Raw genomic sequence first — 22,227 nt, forward strand, 5'->3', positions numbered from 1 at the left:
TCAGTGTATCAGATCACTTTTGAAGGAAGTTGTTTTCCAGAAGTTATGTATTTTATTTTTTTTTAAGAAGCATTGAAAATGGTCTATCTGGTGTACCCCATCTGGAAGTGACAGCATGTTGTATATCCATACTCCCTTATAGATGGGGAAAAATTCCCTTGGGGAGGGATCTGGACCTCATGGGACCCACTGTGTAAACCTGTGTTGTGAGTTTGTACTCGCACATGCAGTTTAGCTGAAAAAGTTGTGAAGCTCTTGTACAGGAGATGACTCTCAAGATGGTGAGGCACTATGGCATAAAGGGCAGTACAGCTGTACTTTACGGCTGCTGTAATTTTCTTTGCTTTTTCTTGGCAGTGGAGAGAGCGGTGCTGGAAAAACCGAGAGTACAAAGCTATTGTTGCAGCATATAATGAACTTATGCAAAGGCAACTCACAGCTGGAGCAGCAGATCCTTCAGGTAGGTCCTGACAGGATGGTACCTAAAGATGCAGAAGCAACACTGCTGCAAGACAGCTTGTGTTAGGCTCAGGCCTGCTGGTGAATCAGCACTGGAAGTCAGGGAACAAAACACAAGACATAAGAAAATAGTGGGTAAGGATGGCAAAATAGCTGACCACAAATTAGTAGTGTTGGTAGGTCAGCAATTCTGTTTGCTAGGAATGTAGTGATATCTTAAATGATAGAAAACTATTGCAGTCATTTATCATGTTCTCTGTGACACAGGATTAGGAGCATTTTTCCAAATAATTTCCTCTTTGAGGTGAAAGAAGGACTTTTATTAGAAAAATTAAGTCTTGATATAATGGTACTTGGGGATGGAGAATCCACACAGCTTTCAGTCACCTTTCGTTGACTACTTCTATTTACTGCCAGGCACATACCTGCTAACTGTCGTAACTTCAGCTTTAATATTTTCATATGGCTTTGCTAGGTGATTTTGAAAGATACTTGTCTCTTTGGTCTGAAGTATTTCCATTTGAATTGCTCCCCAAGGAGCTATGGTGTTTTTTGAGTAAATCAAACTTTAACCTTCCATGTGATAGATTAAGCAGAGTGTGTTCTTGGGCTACTTCATTTCAAAGTCTGTGTTTTCAGATTTCTTGCAGAGGCAGAGACGTCTTTCTCTGTGTGGTGGGTTAACTTTGGCTGGACCCCTGGTCTCCACCAAATCTCCTCTGTCGTTCTCCCCCTCCTCAAGTGGGCGGGGGAAAGAAAATATAGTGAAAGTCTCTTGGCTTAAGAACAGGGAGAGATCACTCAGCAATTGTCATCAAAGGCAAAATAGACTCAACTTGGGGGAAGAGATATATTTATTACAAATTAAATCAGAGTAGGACAATGAGAAATATAAACTAAATCTTAAAACCACCTTTTCCCCACCCATCCCTTCTTCCTGGGCTTAACTTTACTCCTGATTTTCTCTACTTCCTTCCACCAGTGGCACAGGGAGATGGGGAATGGGGCTTGTGGTCATCTCATGATACACTGACTCAGGGGAAGGACTTCTCACACTTTTCCCCTGCTCCATTGTAGGTCTCTCCCATACGAGACAATCCCAAACTTCCCTCACTTGAGTCTATCCCATAGGCTTCAGTTCTTCATGAACTGCTCCAGCATGTGTCCCTTCCATGGGGTCACAAGTCCTGCCAGCAAACCTGCTCCAGTGTGGGCTCCTCTCTCCATGGGTCCACTGGTCCTGCCAGGAGCCTGCTCCAGCCTGCACTTCCCACGTGGTCACAACCTCCTTCAGGCACCCATCTGCTCCAGTATGGGGTCCTCCACGGGCTGCAGGTGAACATCTGCTCCATTGTAGACCTCCATGGGCTGCAGGGGCACAGCCTGCCGCTCCGTGGTCTTCACCACAGGCTGCAGGGAAACTTTTGTTCTGGTACATGATGTGCCTCCTCCCCTTCCTTCTTCACTGACCTTGGTGTCTGTGCAGTTGTGTCTCTCACATGCTCTCACTCCTCTTTCCTGGCTGTTGTTGTGCAGCAGTGTTTTCCTTCTGATGTACATTATCACAGAGGCACTACTGCCATCGCTGGTAGGCTTGACCTTGGCCAGTGATAGGTCCATCTTGGAGCCATCTGGCACTTGCTCTCTCAGACATGGGGGAAGTATCTGACGTCTCACAGAAGCCACCCCGTAGCCTTGTCGCTACCAGAACCTTGCCATGAAGACCCAATGTCCTGTGCCATGCTTCGGGCTCTGGAGTGGTTTATTATTTCGGTGTGGTATCTTTCTGAGGTGAATGCCTGTGCTTTGGTGTGGGAACATGGCATTGATATACCTGTACTTCTGCTTAGAGGTGGCATGGGCCGCCCTGCCAAGTTGCTTCTGACCTGAGCAGGTTCAGGAAGGAGGATGGCTGTGTTTTCTCAGCGTAGGGCCTGGACCCAGCCTGCAATTCCTCCGCTGGAAAAAAAGTTCACTTCAGTCCAGGTAAACTGCCCTTGGAAAGCCCAGAGGTGATGGTAAAGAAGTAGTCATCTTATCTGGTTCCTGTAGACATATTCAAGGACTGAGTTTGCTCTTTTGGCATTACAGTGCCTTGCTGTAAGCTGTATTCAGCGGGCTGCCCAGCATGTACCCTAAGGCATCTTTCTTCCAGTGAGCAAGTGTTCTTTGCTCAAATATAGAAAAAAAATTGTCATTTCACTTTGTTCTCATCCAGTTTACCAAGCTGGTCTGATTGTTCTTTTAGATTCTTTATAATTAACTGTCCTGAGCCTTATGCTGTCTACAAATTTGAGTAGCTGAGTTACCATGCTTACTTTTACTGAATGCCATGTTTACCTCGTTTATTGTTACGGAGTCATAGAAACACAGAGTGGCTTGGTTTGGAAAGGACATTAAAGACCATCTAGTTCCAACCACCTTGCCATGGGCTGGGACACCTCCCACTAGACCAGGTTGCTCAAAAAGCTTTGTCCAACCTGGCCTTGAACACTTCCAGGGAGGGGACATCCACAGCTTCTCTGGGCAACCTGTGCCAGTATCTCACCACCCTCACAGTGAAGCATTTCTTTCTCATTTCTAATCTAAATCTACCTTCTTTCATTTTAGAACCATTACCTCTTGTCCTCTTGCTTCATGTCTTTGTAAAAAGTCCCTCTCCAGCTTTCTGGCAGGCCCCCTTGCAGTACTGGAAGGCTGCTGTAAGGTATCTACTGTGACGTAGTATAGCAGGCAAATTATCTAGTGGTGTTAGATAGCCATATTAGATTCGTTGTGGAAATCTGTTACACCAACCTTGTCTTACTGAGATCAGATCAGTTTGATGGTAAGTTATCTTCAGTAATCTGATGCTAGTTAGTCTTTGTTATGTTTCCTTCATTCATTTTTTTTATCCAGGGCATGATAACTGAATATGCTCTTGCATACTCGTGGAGTGCTTCATATTCCAGCTGAATGCTGAAGTTAAACTTTTCCAAGTAAACTGGACTGGAACACTTAATTGAAGAATACTTGTTCTGGTTGCTCACTTGTTTTAGGTAAATCCTTTGCTTGAAGCTTTTGGCAATGCCCAGACTGTGATGAATGACAACAGCAGCCGCTTCGGAAAATACATACAGCTGCGTTTCCAGAAAAATACAGGTAAAGTCAAGGGCGGTTACTACTGTGGGGGATGGTTTAGCACTGGAGGGAGTGGACTGAGTAGCCAGAACTTGCGGAGTGTTAAATTTTGACACCTGACTCCCTGTGGGAAGGGTGTGCAATTCAGTAAAATCTTACGGCAACTACAGCGGTAGTGTAAGGCCTGGGCTTGGGCGGTGTGTGAGTACAGGAAGGAAAAGGGGGTGACAGTGCAGGGGAAGTATCGGTAATACTCTATGGTGCCAGAAGCCTTGGTTGCTGCTGAAGGAGGTAAGCAGGCATCTCAGAGATAGTGGGAAGCACGGAGAAGCACATTTCTCAGGTGCTGGGCAGCTTAGAGGGTGCAGCACACGAGAAAGTAATTTTAGACAGTTCTATATTCCTATCACCAAATAAAAGATGCAGGACAGCTTCAAAGTTGAAGTGCAAAGTTTATCCTGTCACCTTCTTGTGTACAGTGCAAGGTGCAAAGCTGAGTGAGTACCTGTTAGAGAAGTCACGGGTAGTGCAACAAGATACTGGGGAGAGGAATTTCCATATCTTCTACTACATGTTTGCTGGACTGTCTTCAGAGGAAAAGGAGATGTATGGACTGTTGGATCCTACACTCTACAGGTATTTCGAAGGCAGACCCTAGTTTAGTCTTCATGATAGGGGTGGAAGGGAAAGCAGCATAATGAAGCCTATGCCTCTGCTCTCTGGCTCTGTGGATCCTGGTATGGGTAAACGAATAAATGGAAACTCGAATGGGGTCGGAATAGAGCTGCACGAAGAGATCTTCTGGGTCACCATGGAAGCTGGGAGGTCTGGAGTCTCTGCTGAATTACCTTGGAAAAGTTTCTTTCTCTTTTGTGTCTCTACTGCTGCTGATCTACTTTGTTCCTTTGGGATAGGACTGACTTGCTGTGCTGAGTGTGTGATGGTTTTATGTGGGATATACACTTTCTCAGGTACATAAGTGGACGATTTGGTACACAGGATGTAGCTCAGCGCTGGAAACGCAAATACCAAGAGGTGTGCAATGCCCTTGACATGGTGGGCTTCCAAGAACAGGTCAGTTTTGGGGACATTTGCTTTCCATCTGTGCTCACTGCAGGAACAGGATTTCTATCTCGCTCCTATTTTGAGGCTCAGTCCTGTTTCTCTCCTCTCTGGATTTTCCAAGCTGCTTTCAAAACGCCTGAATCTGTCAGACTTTGTGTAGAGTCTTCTCACAGGCTGCCAGTTCCTTTCCCTCACCTCTCGAATTTTTGGGGCCTCTGTCCTGTTGCGTGCTGATAGGTTTTCAGCCACCTTTCTTTTGTGTTTTAGGAGCAAGTGGACATGCAGGCTATCTTGGCTGGTGTGTTGTCTCTGGGCAATGTGACCTTTGAGTCTGAGGAGACCAATGGTTCAGTAAAAGTGCGTGAAGCCTCCCAGGGATGGCTGAAGGCTGCAGCGGTGAGTCATAGGAAGAACTGACAGAAATCTTAGGGGTATGATACTGGTTCCTGCTGGCTGTGTGACTGCAGGAGCTGCTTCTGCCAGAGATGGCAGAGGACATTTCTGCGTCAGAGCGAGAATGCTCCTGAAAAACAAGGATTTTTTTCCAGAAATGCATGGTGTGACCTCATGACCTCAGTTGTGTTCACTGCTGTTCCTTCCCAAAGAGACACTTCCCAGCTTCTATTTCTTGTGTGTCTGGAACCGTTGTCTTGCCTATGATGATATCATGTGCTATGTTGACTTCATACAATACAAGCTTTTTAAAATTACATGTTATGTGTTACTAAATGTGATGATGCCTTAGCGCAATTCACATGTGCAGTATTTGAACACTAGTTCTGTATTTTCAACAGATCTTGTCCAAGGTAACCTCCTAAACTGCTATCAGCTTTTCCTGGTTATCCAAAATTAAACTTTCTATTATTTCACATGAAATTATCACAGATTAAGAAGTACATACTCCCCAGGACTTTCTCATTTTTTATTATGTGGGATGAATATGTTATTCTACTTTGTTAACAGCACAGAACAAAAAAAACATAACATATTTGAAATTTGAAATCCTAGCCCCACTGTTCTTTTATTTAATTCTGATCTCTCTGCCTGTTTTTCTCCTACACCATACCTGAAACAACCAGCTGTATCTGTTCAGCAGCCAACTTCTTGTTGTCTTACTTCTTGAAGTTTGCTTCTTGTTTTGTGCCCACGGGAGGGAAATTCCTGCTAGAGTAATCACTGAGGGGTTCAGTGGTGTTTTGAGTTCCTTTGTTTCCTGTCTCTTGTGGGTTCGGGTTCTGCTGAAGCTCAGACATCTCAACACCTGCACAGTCACCTCCGTGTGGTGCTGTTCCATAAGTCATTAAAGCACTCAGCAGGGACTGGCGTGGTGCCCAGAGAGGGTGAGAGGTGGCAGCACTGGGAAAGCAAAACATAAAGTGGTTCAGAGAGAGCGCAAGAATGAGCTTGCTCACTGCAGAGATAATGCAGATCTCGGAACACACATCTGACTCCAGTCCTGCGAGTTTTTAACAGCAATACTTATCTTACAGTGGCGCTCAAGGGCCTTGCTCTGAATCATGACCCCATTACACTGTGTGTTACACGGATGCAAGGAGATACAATTGCCATAAGTAGAGTAAAGGTTTACTATTGACTGTCTCAATCCATTTCCTCTCTCCCAGGGTCAGTTCGGAGTCCAAGAAGATGAACTATTAAAATGCCTGATTTGTACAATGTCGGTGACCCGAGGTGAGCAGATTCAGCGTTTTCACACCCAGCAGCAGGCAGAAGGTAAGAAACATAATGAACTGCAGATGTGCTAGCCAGAAAGACTGACCCATATTTGAGGCAAGGGTGTCCCCACAACACATGCAGCTTGTTAGGAACAAAGATGTCTGTTTGTGCCCCTTCATTCCTCTCACACAGAGGCAAGTATATCAATGTTTATCTGTTTAGTCTCTTACTGACACACAGGACCATGAATGCTGCTTTTGTTTGATCTCCAGGATAGTGCAGAGATTAAGTGAGAAACCAAGGAACTGGCCTTGCTTTCTCCCTCTGTCCAGCCTAGAAGGAAACTAGGTATTTGTACAAAAAGGGAGAAGGCTCCTGTTGCAGAGTGCTGGCATTGTGCAGAGCTCTAAATAGTAGGTGGTGAAATAACTTAAAAGAGTCAATGCGAGGGCAAGGTATCAGGGAAGGAGGGAGATGAAAAGGAAGTATATTAAAGTAGCAAGCACTAGGTGGTGTTTTCCCCTTCAATAAGAAGAGAAAATAATCCAAAATAATCTGCAAAATAAGAGTAGGTTAAAATAAGAGTTTTAAAAAGTAAATTTAAAGATCATAAATTTCAGGATTACTGCCTAAAATATGTGAAAGAAAAAAAAACTGAAAATGGGGAATTAGCTAGATCTGTTTCCCAAATGTCTTCTCATGCATCTCTCTAGACAGTATTTTATTGTTGATTTGGTCTCTTTCTTAGAATGTCAGCAAGTTTTCCATCAATTGCATTCTTCTCTTGCCCACAGCATTTAAAAACTTGGCAGCTGTGGGCTAGGAGGAACCAAACCATTGAATTTTCCAAGTACAGCTTGAAGCCTCTTGCTTGGTTTAGCAGTGAAGGGTTCTATACTCAGTAGACGTACAGATGGGGAAGACAAGTGTCTGAGTATTCTTAAAAGTGGCTGTACTTTTTCAGAAGTTACTTTTTTTTTTATTTTAGATGTTCTCATAACTGCCCTAGTATGCCATATCTGATCTTGTAGAAAGACAGTGAAGATTTTGCAATGAAAGAGTTCTGAGTGAGCGTGCAGAGGGCATGTACCATCAAACAGATATCTGATGTTCATCTCAACTTTAAAATAGCTTCATAAACCACTAACCATTGTTGCTAGTGGTGAATGTTTTGAGCCAGCTTGTGTGCTGTGTTCCCTGCCCTCCTTGGAGCCCTTCAGCAAGCTGCTGTTGTTCTCTCTGTACAGATGCTCGGGACTCCATTGCAAAGGTAGCGTACAGCCGAGTATTTGACTGGATCGTTTGCAAGATCAATGAGCTGCTGGCCGAGAACGTGGATCCTGAGGTGGAATTGAGGGAGATAGGTGAGTTCTACCTGCCTTGCTCCTCCTCTGTCCCCAACTGTGCATCCCTTCACTGCAGCGAAGGAAAGGTGCAATATGCGTTTTTGCAGAGATTGTGTGCAGGGTTCCCTTGCAAAGACATGATCATGTTGGAGATACTAGTCAGCAGCCTGAAGTCTACAGGGTCTTGGCCAGCACTTGTTCGGAAGCAACTGTGGGGCTGTAGTTCCGGGATACTCTGGCTTTGCAGAGGAGCCAGAGGTGATAGGAGGCTTCTCCTCAGTAGCTCTCCAAGGGGAGTTAGGGAAGAGTTGATGGGGTTTTCCTGTGTCACAAGGGCTGGGTGATGGGATATTTAGTTGTGCATTGGGGTATGCAGCTATCTGCAGTGATGGTCTGCAGGCTCCTTGAGGTTCTCATCTTTCCTCTTTCAGGTATCTTGGATATATTTGGGTTTGAAAACTTTGCAGTGAATCGTTTCGAACAGCTTTGCATAAACTTGGCCAATGAACAGCTGCAGCACTTCTTCAACCATGTAAGTCTGCTGTGGATTATCTCACCTTGAGTGGCAGAGACAGCAGAGCACTGATCTGCCTGGCATAAAAAGGACAGCTTTGGGAAAAACAGGTCTGTTGCCTGGAGGGACAGAATTGGTAATTAGTGAAGCACGGTGGAGAGCAGCTACCTTCTTTGCTGTGGCAGGGGAGCCGCTGAGGCAGGGAAGAAAGGAGTGGAAGTGTCAAGCAATGACCAAAGTTGGCAAAGCAGGGATATATGCACTCTGAAAAGTGCTCCTGCTTTATCCACGGGCATCAGTGAGTGACAGGCTTATGGAGGAGCGTGCAGACCAGCAGTTTCATCTTGGGCCTCTGATGCCGTGGGTGAAAGAGCCACACCTCTGTTCTCTGTTCAAGGTGGAAAGGAAGATGTTCAGGGATACTCCAACCTCTTTTTATTTTTTTCTCTGTTTCAGCACATTTTCCAGCTGGAGCAAGCTGCCTATAAGGAGGAAGAGCTGCCTTGGGAGACTATCACATTCAAAAATAATGAACCTATTCTGGTGAGTGAGATGACTGACAGAAGAGAATTGCTACATCCAGCCAAGAGAGGGGTCTTGCTCTTTCTGTCATGGGGAGGAGATGCACCTGGAAAAAAACCTCTTGAAGTGTGATGTAGGTGAGAGTGGATGCCTTCTACTGCTTTAGATAGGTGTAATGTGTCTCTTTTTCCTTCAGAATCTGCTACTGGCTAAGCCACTTGGGCTCCTGTCTCTTCTGGATGAGCAGAGTGCGTTCCCTCAGGTATGCATGAGGCAGGAGACAGAAAAAATAGTGTGGGGGAATGTAATAGTAGATATCTAGGCTGCAGAAGGAGCTTTTATTTTGAATTGCGACTTTAAAGAACAGCATGAACAGAAGCATTCCATGTGTGACTGATGAGTCAGGACAGACAGATCAAGGACAGTCTAATGATATTGGCGTCACTCTGGAGAGTTAGAGAGGCAGTATGATATGAAACCATCGCATAGCCAAGCCACTTCCAGCACTTTGTTCCAGCACTTTGCTTCCATGTGTCCTGGTTAGGTCTGTGCCTTATTGTTTGATTATGAATTCTACTTTCTTACAGGCAACTGATAAGACATTTGTGGATAAACTAAACAGCAGCTTCAAGGGGAATTTGCACTTCCAGCAAGGCCGAGGCTGTGTCTTGGGCTTCAGCATCATTCACTATGCTGGGAAAGTACGTACTGCTTACAGAAACAATGATGGTGTAACATAGATAGGAGAGGGCAAATGCGTTCCTTGACAAATAAAGCTTTGATGTTGAGGAGTGTGTGGTCTGATGATGATAATAATAGAAGTGATGTGCCCAGGGAGCTGTCTCTTAGAATTCTCTGGGTTTTCTGTAGAAGGTATAGGAAGAGAGGACCTCTGAGGAAAATGAGGCTGCCTCTGGGAAGCATAGGTTGTTAGAAGAATCTGCTATACTCATCATCTGTCTGTTGGAGTTCTAGTCTTAAAATAGTTCATTATAAAATAAAAGCCCTGCATCTGCTCTGCAGCACCAAAGGACAGTGGAGTGACCTTTACCTATTGGGTTCCAGAGCATAGCAATCATTGTTTTATTGCAAACACTGAGGAACACAGTGAGAGAAGCCAGGTGGAGGCACTTAGTTATACATTCAGTGGTATCTAAGCAGCTTGAAGTTTAGAACCACTGCATGTAACCTTACTGCCACCAATTTTGAAAGCATTGGCCCAAATACGTTGAGTTGACTGGAGATAATTTTTGGAGGAGTCTAATGTCACCACTGTTGTGTAAGTTATTACCTGGGCCACTCTTTATTACAATAATTAACACCTAACATAGAAAGAAGAGTGTCAGGCTAGAGACAAGAAAGGAAAGAAGAAAGAGAAATGAGGGGTTATATGACAACAGAGTGGAAGCCTATTCAGAGGGAAAAGGAGGAGAACAAGTAAAAGAGTGAAGCATAAACCAAAAGTAAATGGAACTTTATAATCAAGGAAAGGAGAACAAGTACAGTAGGATGTCTCAGTGTTGTGCTGCACTCCTGTGGTTCTAATTTGTGGGTGCCATCCCTGGGATTTTGTTCCTCAGGATTTGCATCTGACTGGGGTGCATGTGCACTTGCAGAATTCACATGCAAGACAGCATTCGTTCAGTTCAAGAGTTGCTCCTGGCAAGCTGTGGAAGTGACATCCCTGGGAAGCCCGTGAGCACTGCCAGCCTTAGCAACTTGCTGCCCTTTCCCCTAGGTGCAATATACTGCTGGGGGCTTTCTAGAGAAGAACAGAGACACCTTGCCAGCCAACGTCCGCGGGCTCTTCATCAACAGCATCACCCCCTTGCTCAGTGTGCTGTTCACAGGCAAGTCCCTCTGCTAAGCTATCTGTGCTTCTTTCTGCATTGTTAGATGCCCATTGATGGTGTTTCTTCTGAAGGTCATTCAAGGTCATTCAATAACCTGATTGCCTTGTCTTCCCAGTGGCAGAAAATAGTATTGCCCGCTTCATACATTTTCATTTTTTTCTCTCTTTTATTAGCTCTTTCCTTGTATTTCCACATAGTGAAACCTAACACCCTGTCTGTGATTCAGTATTTTTAAGGAGACTTGTGTGTGATGTGAGGTTTGAATGCTTAGAAGTGGTTAATTGTGAGTAAAAGTACAAAATTAACTACTGTCTCTCTTCTTCCAGCTACTATCTCCAGGACAGGGACACTGATGCCTCATGTGAAAGCCAAGGTATTTCACTTCAGGTCCAATTGAAAAATATCAGCTTCTATGCCAATAGAACCTGATATTTATTATTTGAGTAACTGTCTGAAAATGAAAGTGAGCAGAAATTGGTTTAAAACAAATGCAGACAGTAACCTGCTTGCAACAATTTCTCATCTGTTTTTTAATGGATTTTCTACTTGCTCCTGTTGATATGTTTAACTTGTCTTCCCTTCCCTAATATCCTTTCTCTCTCCTTTTTGCCACCTGCCTTCCACTGGAGCCCTTTCGATGGCCATCAAACACTTCTACCAGCGGTGATCTTTAGTTTGGGTCTGGTTTTTAGGTCATACCAACAGCAGACGACAAGTTCAACAGCACACGAAAACAATCTGCTGGAGCGCAGTTCCGGGTAAAGTATTGCTGCCCTGCAGTGCCCCTTGAGATGAGTGTAGTGGTGTTTTAGTGAGAGCTTCCAGGCTGCTAACCATAGTTAAAGCATCCAGCATGTAGACAAGGATTTTTCTGGGTGACAGGCACAGCTGGTTATGGTGGAAATGACCTGATAATTTTCAGAGCCTTGGGAGTTGCTGTGGGGTGGGAAAACAGTTCTCGCTGCAGGATCTTGCATGCTGGGCTCTGACAGGGCTTTGGCTTGCTGGATTGTTGATCTTGCTCTGCCCTCGCCAGCATTCCCTGATGGTGCTCATGGAGAGGATGTACTCTGCCAACCCTCACTTCGTGCGCTGTATAAAGCCCAACAGCCAGAAGGAGCCAGGTGTGGTGGACAGCCAGGTGGTCCTACAGCAGGTGAGGAAAAATCATGTCCTTTACAGGTACTTCTGCCACGTCTCAGCAGGAAGAGCAACCCCCCCCAAAAAGGCTGTGGAGATAGCAACAGAACATGTAGGCACACTTTTTATGCATGCAAAAGTTCTGGGTACTTGGTTTTGTAACATGGACTGCTAGGTCCAGGTTTTGCAATATTAGTTCCCTCCCATTTGTTTTTCATGAATGCAGTGAGATCTGCTTGTCAGGCACTAGGATTCATCTTTGCATCTCCTGGATGGGGACTGGTATAGAGAGTACTCCAGAAAAAATAGTGCTTCCCGGAGTTAGACTGTGCTCACCCATCAGCCAGGGCAACTCTGTATAGGAGCCAGGATGGATTCACTTTCATAAGAGCTGAAATGTGCTGATAAAACTGTCTTTGGATATTGTGTCAGGTCTTATATCCAGATGTTTTAAAGAATACTGGAAATGATTAGAAGAGTTCAGAAAATTCTGTGGCCTGCTTAATGTGTATAAGAAAGGATAGGATTAAGAGGGAAGTTCATCCATGCCTCAGAGTACTTTTTTTGTCCAGATTTGGAAGTAAAATGCTGTCCTCTAAGGGACAGATGCAAAGCAGTACCCATGGCTGGAAGGTGAAGTTATTTCGGTCATGTTTTTTTATGGTTTCCAACTTCTAACTGAGAGTGCTTAATCATCAGAGTTACAAGATGTGGTAAATTCAGACTTTAACCAAGGAAACATTTTCACAAGGAAACTTTTTCATTCTGAACTAGAGGATTTTAAGGCTGAATGAAGGCATTTTTGGCTGCAGGGGAACAAGCTCATGTCATTAATGACCTGTTTCTTTTTGTTTCTCGAACCAATCTTTGTGGTGCTGCCTCAGCTCCGGTACAATGGGCTGCTGGAGACAATCCGTATCCGAAGAGATGGTTTCTCTTGGAGACCCTCATTTGAGGAATTTGCTGAAAGGTTTGTTAAAACCTCTGAATGGTCCTTGCTAGATATTGTTAGGGAAGTGACCCTGGTAACCAGAGATGGGCAAGAAGTGAAACAGCATTTTTAAAGTTCACATGGCTGAGATCATGGGGTTGTTTGCTGTGGGAGGCTGAGTGGGAAAGACAGTGATTTATTGTTGTTTGCTCTGAGAGTGACATGGATCTGCTCAGCACATCAAAGATGTGCCTCTTACCTTGCTGTATTTGTTTGTTTTTCACAGATACGGAATTCTTCTAGTTAAACCAGATGTTTCACTCACAAAAGAAAGGTAGGATGCCTTTATTATGTGCAGTCCAGTTTGTTCTTCAGAGACTTTTGCTCTCAGGGTAACATAGCAAACTGAGTAAAAGGACCAAAGTGAGGATGGGATTTGGTCTTAACAGGGAACAAATTCCCAGACAAAGACAATATTTAAAAAGCATTTGGTACAACAACAAATGAAATCTTTTCCTGGATTACTGTGTAGCAATTCTGTTCATAAAGCCGTGCTATCCTGTGGAATGAGAACTGAGTAATTGTCGCAGGTTAGGGCTGGGCCGGCTACTAACACGGACAGATGCTCTCTAACCCCCTCTTCCTTCCCCAAATGGGAAGGAAAAGGGAATGAAGCAGAGAGACTTTCGGGTTAGAGAAGAAAAAAAACTAGAAAAGCTTTAATGAAACAATAATAGAAATAATAGTGGAATGATAAAAGTAAAGAACTACATACAACTGTAGATAGTAGCCCAGTATCAAACCCGACTCCCTCCCCCGCTATCAATCCCCACTGATGCTGCAGAGCAGGAGGCCCTGGGGCAGCCCCAGGCTCAGCGGCGGCGGCGGGGGGCTGGCGGCGGCGGCGGGGAGCTGGATACAGGATTTGGGAACTCAGGATCCGGATCAAAAGCAGGAGGTCAGATGGAGTCCTCCCTGGACACTGGCCAGTGCAGGAAAAAGGGACGAAACTCTCGTGATCACTCAATTTATACTAAATATGACGTATATGGGATGGAATACTCTCATTGGTCACCTGTCCTGCCTATTATCCCCCGGAGGTGCAACATTTTACTTCCTTGTGACCCCTCTTACTACCCAGCACCCCCAGCGTGGCACACAAGAGCCAGCACTGGCCTTGGTCACTGTAGGAATAAGTATCAGCAAGAGCCTGTCTGCATCCCAGTGCCAGGCAGTAACTGTGAACATCAGGTGTTATCACTGCCAGTAGCACACACTGTCTGCAAAAACATGCTGCCGGCCTCAGAACGTGCAGACTTTTAGAAGAGACTAAACTGGAAAGTAAAAATCACTAAACAGGACTGGGTTTTTAGCTAAACCCAGGACATTCTACCCCTTATTCCATACTATTTGCATCATATTGATCACAAGCTAATGATCTATGTAGAGGAAAAGTGCATTAAGTTCAGGATCGTGGATTCCATCCATCATAGCAGTCTCTCAGGGCAGGAAAGTTTAGGGAGGCACAATAATGGTGAAGGGTATCCACTGAACTCAGTATCATAGGGCAGCAATTCCCCACCTCTTCTTTTGCACTTGCTATGATTGGTTGTGATTAATAATGAGAATGAAACATGTAGGACACCCAGCCAGCAGAATTTTATTTTTTTTTACCTTCTAAGAAAAGGATTTGAATGTTCTCCTGGAGGAGTTTTCTCCTGACAGTTGCTCCTCGAGCCTTCGCAGAGCTTCTGTGAAGTTACTGGTGATATTGAATTGATAAGAATTGCAAAACCAGTTGAGATCCAAGTCAAGAGAGAATCTCATGGATGAGAGAAAGGTGATGGTAGACAGGCATGCCGTGTTTTCAGATACAAAAATCGTACAATGCTTCTGAGAAAACAATTACCTTGGATATAAATTCTGGCACAATGGAAGTTGGCTGAGATAGAAGGAAAAACACTTCAGCTTTGCTTTGTGAAATATTAGCAAGAAGTGTCAATGTGGTTTCACAGCCTGGATTTGCAGGCAGACCTAGGAAGCTGGCTGCATGGTGCAGCTACAGTATTACTTTCAGTTCCAAGTGCTGATAAATCTTTCTGAGTGACCCAAGTTTTATTGCTAGAGTCTGCAAAATGAAACTGGAATTGGAAAACAGGCTTTCTCCCGGAAGTCTTGCTGTAAGCAATCTGTGTGCTCCAAAGAGCTTGGAAATGAAATGAGGAAGAACAGTTCTGAGAATAAAATAGGCTCTGCAGAATTGCCTCCTAGGGATTTGAAGGAGATCTGCCTCTGGGAACCCCTCTGCTGATGCTCCAGATCCTAGCGGTACCTCAAGGAACACTACAGATTGACAGTCATTTACTGAATGTGATCAGATGACAGAAGACAGAGAGTATAATGCAGAATCATTGAGGCACTGTATTCCCCTTTATGCACCTAAACCACTGGCTGCATGGTGTTTAGCTTGGGTAGAAAATGGTTTATTTCACTTTTTTCCTCTCTTTCAGCTGCTTGGAGATACTGCGAAGTATAGAGCTGACAGGCTGGATATGTGGGTAGGTGTGGATCATGTTGCTGTAATGGGTGGCCTGAACTGCAGGGACTGTTATCTGGTTCTCTTTGGGGAAAACTTTATGGCTGTAGGAAAGGCCTCTCCAAAGGCTGCTGGGTGCAAGTTTAGACAAATAGTGTTTCTCATGGCTTCTTTCTTTTCCCAACTTCACAGAAAGTCACGACTGTTCTTTAAATATTGGCACCAGGAACAGCTGGCAAAGTATGTGGAGCAACTGGAAAAAGCAGCAGTTGTCATACAGAAAGGTGAGCACTGGGGCAGGAGGGTCCCTGAACTCTGATCTCAGATCAAGGCAAGGAAAGGCTTTTATCCAGTCCCTGCTCCACTGTTGCACCTTTGCAGATGACAAAAAGGCGGGCCAGGTGCCGTTTCCATGTCAAGGCCCCGTGGAGTCAGAGTGCTTACTGCAGAAGCCCACCTCCTCAGTGCTCATCCTCAGTCGGGGAGAGCCATCAGACAGCATGAGCCTTGCCAAGGGAAGGCGTGTGTGCAGAACTGAGCTGAGCCAGCCAAGCATATGATTTGGCTGCATCCCGAGATCTGGCCAGCTGTCTTCTGGAGCAAGGGCTTGTTTATGAGTGATGTTGAACTGAGGAGCAGGAAAAGATCAGTGAAGCAGATCTCATCCCTACTTTCAGAGAAGAGGCGGAAATTTTGTTTTGGTGTGGGTTTTTTTTTCATTTTCATTCCAGGTAGGATCTGCTCTGGCAGCCTGTCTCTCCAGAGCTGGCGCTGTGCACAGTTTGTCACGTCTCTCTGCACGGGTTCTGTGAGGACTGTACAGCCAGGAGGAGGAGGCAGAGGCTGTCACCCTGCCTGGTCACTCTCTGTTGTACTTCTCTTCTACATGGGTTGTCGCACTGCTGAAGCATCGGAGCTGCTTTCAGCTATGCACCACACAGTATAACAAACATCACACTGTCACATGTTATGTCTTGTTCTCATCCATGGGGAAGATGTGTGGGTAGTGGAAAATGAGAGAATGAGACTTTCAGTTCATGTGCTTTAGTACCTAGTAGAGTAGGCAAGATAATGCAATGTCTGTGATGCTCCTGATGAACCCTGTGATGGATGTTGATGGGAAAGGTTTCCCTATGGGCTGCAAATCCTGCAGCAAATCCTGTCTTCTTCACAGTGCCTAAAAGGCACCAGGAAGATAGGTGGTTAAGAGAGGACTTTCTGTGAGACTTTGTTTTTTAGATATTGTCCTGGTTTGGGATGAGATAGAGTTAATTCTCTTCCTAGTAGTTGTACAGTGCTGTGTTTTGGATTTACTGTGAGAATAATGTTGATAATACACTGACTGTTTAGTTGTTGCTAAGTGGCACTTGCCCTAAGTTGAGGATTTTTCAGTTTCCTATGCTCTGCCAGCGAGCAGGTGCACAAGAAGCTGAGAGGGAGCATGGCCAGGAGAGCTGACCTGAACTAGCCAAAGGGATATTCCATACCGTGGAGTGTCGTGCTCAGTATCTAACCTGGGGGGAGTTGGCAGGGCAGGACAGATCACTGCTAGGGCATCACTCAGTGAGTGGGGAGAAACTGCATTGTGCATCACTTGTCATTTCCTGGGTTTTATTTCTCTCTCTCTTTTTGCTATATTGATTTTCATTACAATTATAATCATTATAATTATCTTTTATTTTTATTTTATGTTATTTTAGTTATTAAACTATTCTTAACTCGTGAGTTTTACCTTTTTTTCAACTCTCCTCCCCACCCCCTTGGGCAGAGGGAAGGAGTGAGTGAGCAGCTGCATGGTGCCTAATTGCCAGCTGTGGTTAAACCACAACAGGTATTCAGCATTAGAAATGAGAGCTGTAACTTCATTTTTTTAAAATCAATGTTCTGGCAGCTTAGAGAGTAGAAGGCAATTCTCTTGTGGTTTTGAGTAGAGTTTGCATTGCTCTTTGCTAATGTGATTCAGGTGTTGAAGGCTTTGCACTGCGTGAAGAAATATCACCCAGTGTTTCCTCAAGGGTGTGACAAAGGTATGAACGGCATTACTTTTTTTCTAACCACAGCTTTTTTTCTAAACAGTTTTCAGGGGATTCAGATGCAGGAAGACTTTCCTAAAAATGGTGGCTGAGTTGAGAGCTCGGGCACAGGCACTACAGGAGGAGGCAAAGAGAGAAAGAAGCCGGCAGCTGGCAGTGGAAGCAGAGGCCCAGAGTGAGTTGATTCCACTGCCCCCGTGCATGGCCACTTGTGCAATGGTGACCTTGAGGTGCAGTAAGATCCAGGTGATGATGGCCTACCCTCAGCTTTGCTGGGGCTGGTGTCTCCATTGGTGCAGCGGACAGAGAGGTGCCAACATTTCTGCAATTTGAAAGCGTGGCTTTCTCTGTGGAGAGCAGAAACAGCGTGGTGAAGGTCATTTGGCTGGCTGTGCTGAAAGGATGCCACACTATGTCTTTCTCACATAGGCCGTGCAGCAGAACCTGTCCCTATTCTGGGCATGTGAAGAATGGATCTCGTGGATCTTGGATGCTAAATTTCATCTACTTTCTTCTTGTTGCAGAAAGAAACTCCCATCCAGTCCCCATGCCACGGAAGAGGCGCCCTCAGCCCTGTCCCCATCCTCCTGGTAAACCTCCACAGCCACCAGTGCCACGACCACGCAGCAAGCTGACAGAGGTAGTGATACTGGGTCTGCTTGGGACTCTTTAGCCATGTGTGCTGGTTTCCTACTCCTTCTAACTTCTGCATGCACATATTCTCCTGCATATGTCCCAAGAGAACATTGTCATTCTTGTTATGAGAAGTGAAAAAGTCCTTTCCTGCTGTGGTTAGTTAAAAAGCATGGTCAGGACCTTTGAGGAACTGAAAGCAACATTTGATAGTTTGCAACTTGTCTTAAGGGTCTCAGGAATGAGATCACTGCTAAAGCGATCCCTTCAAAGGTCCCTGCCTTTCATGGCTGCTTTCCCTCCTCTCTCCAACTTTCAGTCCACACCTTTCGATAACTTCTTGGACCCTTCTGCGCCTCGCCCTGTTCTGGGGACAGAGGAACACACTGGTGAAAATGCAAAAATGCAGAAACTCAAGAGAGGAGCAACTCTCCGCTGGTTCAAAGAGACGCAGGCCCAGAAGGTCATGCAGGATGATGGGGCCTTTCCAAGCTGGCTGCATGGGATGATCAGTCGGAGGTGAGTACGCTGGACACAGTGGCCACAGTTTGGGCTGTCGTAGGAAGGCAGAAGCTGCTCTGTACTTAGGAGGACTGCATAGCTTGGATTTGCCTCCTTAAGGAATGGGAATGACCTGCATAACCTTTCACTTTTATGCTGTGAGCTTCAAACTCTTAGGGGAAGCTTGGAGCTCCCTGTCGCAGAATGCAAATGCTGTAGTGTTATGTGGGTCTCAGTAAAAGACTGTGGAAACTCTTAGGAAATAAGTCCACTGTGGGATTCATAAATACAGATCCTGTGCAGGGAAGGAAGGCTTGGAAAGTACTTGAAGAGGAAACACACACATGCTTTTACCCTGTTGTGGCCAGTTTGCGGAGACACAATATGAAATGAAAGCAGATTTTTGGTCTGATGCATTATGACTGTTCTCTTATCTCTCCATTTCAGTCAGGAAGAGACCTTAGTTCACAGTAAGAGAATACAGAATTCAGTGTACATTTATTTTAAAAAGTATGAAGAGAGGCTTTAGTGAGTGCATGATAGCAAGATTCCCCCAAAGCCCACAGATACGGGAAGAGGGTTTTTGTTGATACCTCTGCCCATCTAAGGATTAGGTGTAGAATAGCCTTTAGGCTGGGAGAGACATCCACAAAGCCTTACTGTCTTGTACAGTTGTTTAAAAGACTGTGAACTCTCAAGCTTTTGGAGGAAAAGCTTTCTTTAAATGCTTGAAATTTTGCTAGTGGGTATGCTTCCCACTTCTCTCTCTTGACTGAGTGAAGCACTGCTTTCCAAGTAGAGTGATGAATGGAGAAACGATGATTGTGTCAGTGATCAAAAAGGAGCACGATAGTGACATTTAAAGGTAGACATCAGAATTTCTGGCTGTAGTCTCCCTTATGTCCAGATTAATCTATAATGCTGTGTGCTAACTGCCAGTGCCCCTTATTTAGTGGGACTTGTGTGTGGGCACTGCTGCCAGCCATGCCTGTTCCTGGATTTTGTCAGTTTTATCAGTGTGAACATTACTCAGAGACATTATACAACATGTTAGCTTAGTAAAGGACACTACAATAGGTGACAACTCCCTGGTAGCTGCTTTTTTTTTTTTTTTTTTTTATTAAGATGATTAGTAAGACCTCCACCTGCATTAATGCTTTTGGCCACAGATCCAAGGACATAGGAGAGGCACCAGCATCTGCAGGACAAAAGTATCTGAACTCAAATATAGGCTAGCCATGAGCACCTCACAATGAAAGGCATAGCAGATCCTTCCCAAAGACACTGAAGATTAGAAATTTTTGAAGTAGTGCTTTCTGTTGCTGGATTCAAATCTCCGTACAGCAGTGTAAGCTCAGCCTCATGTAACAGCAGACAGAGCAATCCCAGACTGCACTCGTGATTTGAAGTCACCTTTATCCTGGAGCAAGGCACATGACAAGCACAAAACTTGCTTTGTCTGTTGAGCAGAGAAGGAAAGCTTCCTTCCAGCAGGAAGTTTAGAGAGCTGGACGGATGTAATCCAATTTGGTGCTTTTCCAAGGTGCTGGGCTTTCCTTGTGCAAAGCACCACTACCCCACAGCATCCTGACTTCTTCCATCAACCCTGGAGTGTAAGAAATGCGTATTTGCACAGCCTCATCACCTCAACGTGCTTTATAAAGTGTTCTGTGCAGGAAGGTAGCTGTTGCTATTGTGTTAGTCAGACCACAGGAGCAGGTTTGGAGCAGCTCTGCTTGGAGAGTTTTTGGGCCAGTGTTATGCCTCCAGAGTCTGTTAATGCCTCCCTGCACCAGCAAGCCCAAGTGTGGGAACCTCTAGCTAGGAACACGTGGGGCAGATGTTGGCCTTCTCCCTGTGGACTTGGAGCACTACCATGGAGCATGTGGTATAGGATAGGAATCCCTGCACACAGACAGATGCTCACTGTCTGCTGAAAAACTCTTTCCTGCTTCCAGGGAAGCTGAAAACTTGCTGATTGACAAGCCTTTGGGTTGCTTCCTTATTCGAATCAGCCAGAGCCGACCAGGCTACACCCTGACATACCGGTAAGTAATGAACCTTGCATAGAAGGCTCAGAGAAGACCTTACCACTCTCTAGTACTACCTGAAAGGGGGTTGTAGTGAGGTGGGAGTTGGTCTCTTCTCCCAAGTGACATGCAATAGGACAAGAGCAAATGGGTTCGAGTTGTGCCAGCGGAGGTTTAGATTGGGTATTAGGAAAAGTTTCTTCACCAAAAGGTGAAGCATTGGAGCAGGCTGCCCAGGAAACTAGTGGAGTTACCTTCCCCAAAAGTATTTAAAAAACACGTAGATGTGGTGCTTAGGGATATGATTTAGTGATGGACCAGGCATTGCCCTATTAATGGTTGGACTTGATGATATCAAAGGTCTTTGCAACCTAAACAATTCTATGATTCTGTGAAACTGAGCTATGCATGGCTAGAGGAGTCCAGTGAGGATGATGCTCAGTCTCTGCTGTTGTGGGTGCCTCAGACAGTTTGTAGTATCAGTCAGGACACTGTGGAGTCTGTCTCTTCCCAAGACCTAAATGTGTTTGTGTGTGGGGTGCTGTGGCTCCAAGGGCAGAGGTCGTGCTTAGGCCATGCTGTATGGCTGCGTGGGCAAACCAGGTTGGAAGAAGCATTGACTGAAGCAGAGGAGATGAATCTAGAAGGAGGATCTGAGGAGAAGCAGTCAGAATACTACAACGACATGGTGTTTGTACAGCCTCAGGCACAGGGCAGGACAGAGTTTAAATGTTGACTACAGGCGTGGGAGCCAATACAGTCTGTTGGGGTTTGAATCCAGATGCTGGGGTTCTCTTGTCACTGGCTTTGGGGATATAACTGCTCCTTCAGCATTTATTAGCATGGTGTGGGACGCTCCAGTGTAGCACATCTCCGTCATCTTTGTGAAATTCGTTTCAGATCGCATCTGGCCTCTTGAGACAACAAGTACAGAAAGCAATGACTGGGTCCTTGAGAGATGTTGCAGCCCCATGATTTGACTATTTCTGTCTGTCCGTCTTCCCAGAGGTGAAGGCCGCTGCAGACACTATATGATCCAGATGCAGCCCAACGCACGCTATGTCATCCTGGGAGAAGACCGGGCTCACGCCTCACTTACCGAACTGGTTCGCTATCACCAGACTGTGGGCATCCAGCCTTTCATGGAGAAACTGACTGTTCCCTGTGGGCAGGTGAATGTCGAGGATCTGCAGACGGAAAAGGGGATGGAGTGTGGACTGTGCTCTGAGTGGACAGAGTCACTCTGGCAGCATCTCTTTTTTTGTGTTGCTGCTTGGGGTGATCCATTCTGGCCAAGCAGCATGGTCTCTTCTGCGTGCACTGAGAAACACTACTAGATGCACACTAGGGAGGGCTGGGGGAGAGGCCCTGGCAGGTGGATGACCCCTCAATGTCAGAAGTGGGCACAGCTGGGTATTCCTGTTCATTATGCTGATTAGGGTGTGTGGAAGATCTGCTGGCCACTGCTGAATCCACTCTTCTCTTCTGCAGAAAAGTGAGTGTTTGGATTACAAAGATCTGGAGTGCCTCACACTGAGCCTGCCAACAGCCGGTGGGGAGATCACTCCAGAGGAGCAACCCTGCCACTCCAGGCCTTCCACCAGAAAAGCTGCTCCTCAGTCAGGAACAGCCGCGGTTCTCAGAAGCGTGTGGTTCAGAAGGAGCAAGAATTGCCAAAACCAAGAGAGCCTGGACAAGAGTAAGACAACGGGAAGCTCAGTCAAGGAGAAAGACAACCAACGAGCCTTCCCTCGCCTCCACTCTTCCATACGCCTGGCAATACAGGAAATCCAGCAGGTGAGCTGGGACATATCCTCTGCCAAGCCTTGCCACCCATGGCCACTCTGCGATACATGGAGCTGCCCTACCC

At 45.5% G+C, this 22,227-nt stretch overlaps 1 protein-coding gene across 1 annotated transcript; it reads left to right on the forward strand.

Moving 5' to 3' along the window:
- Nucleotides 1-357: 357 nt before the first annotated feature.
- LOC104269465 (unconventional myosin-VIIa-like) lies at nt 358-21,909 on the forward strand (the record flags this gene model as incomplete). The annotated part of the gene is made up of 20 exons (XM_009866195.1): nt 358-460; nt 3,498-3,600; nt 4,059-4,215; nt 4,551-4,653; nt 4,912-5,040; nt 6,267-6,375; nt 7,566-7,682; nt 8,096-8,196; nt 8,635-8,721; nt 8,897-8,962; nt 9,288-9,401; nt 10,439-10,550; nt 10,880-10,926; nt 11,246-11,311; nt 11,590-11,709; nt 17,718-17,783; nt 18,146-18,345; nt 20,286-20,375; nt 21,364-21,529; nt 21,849-21,909. Coding segments are annotated over 20 exons (2,117 nt in total), but the record flags the coding sequence as incomplete, so codon positions are not given.
- Nucleotides 21,910-22,227: the final 318 nt, after the last annotated feature.

Source organism: Apaloderma vittatum, unplaced genomic scaffold, assembly GCF_000703405.1.
Source record: "Apaloderma vittatum isolate BGI_N311 unplaced genomic scaffold, ASM70340v1 scaffold7443, whole genome shotgun sequence".
Classification (NCBI taxonomy): Eukaryota; Metazoa; Chordata; class Aves; order Trogoniformes; family Trogonidae; genus Apaloderma; species Apaloderma vittatum.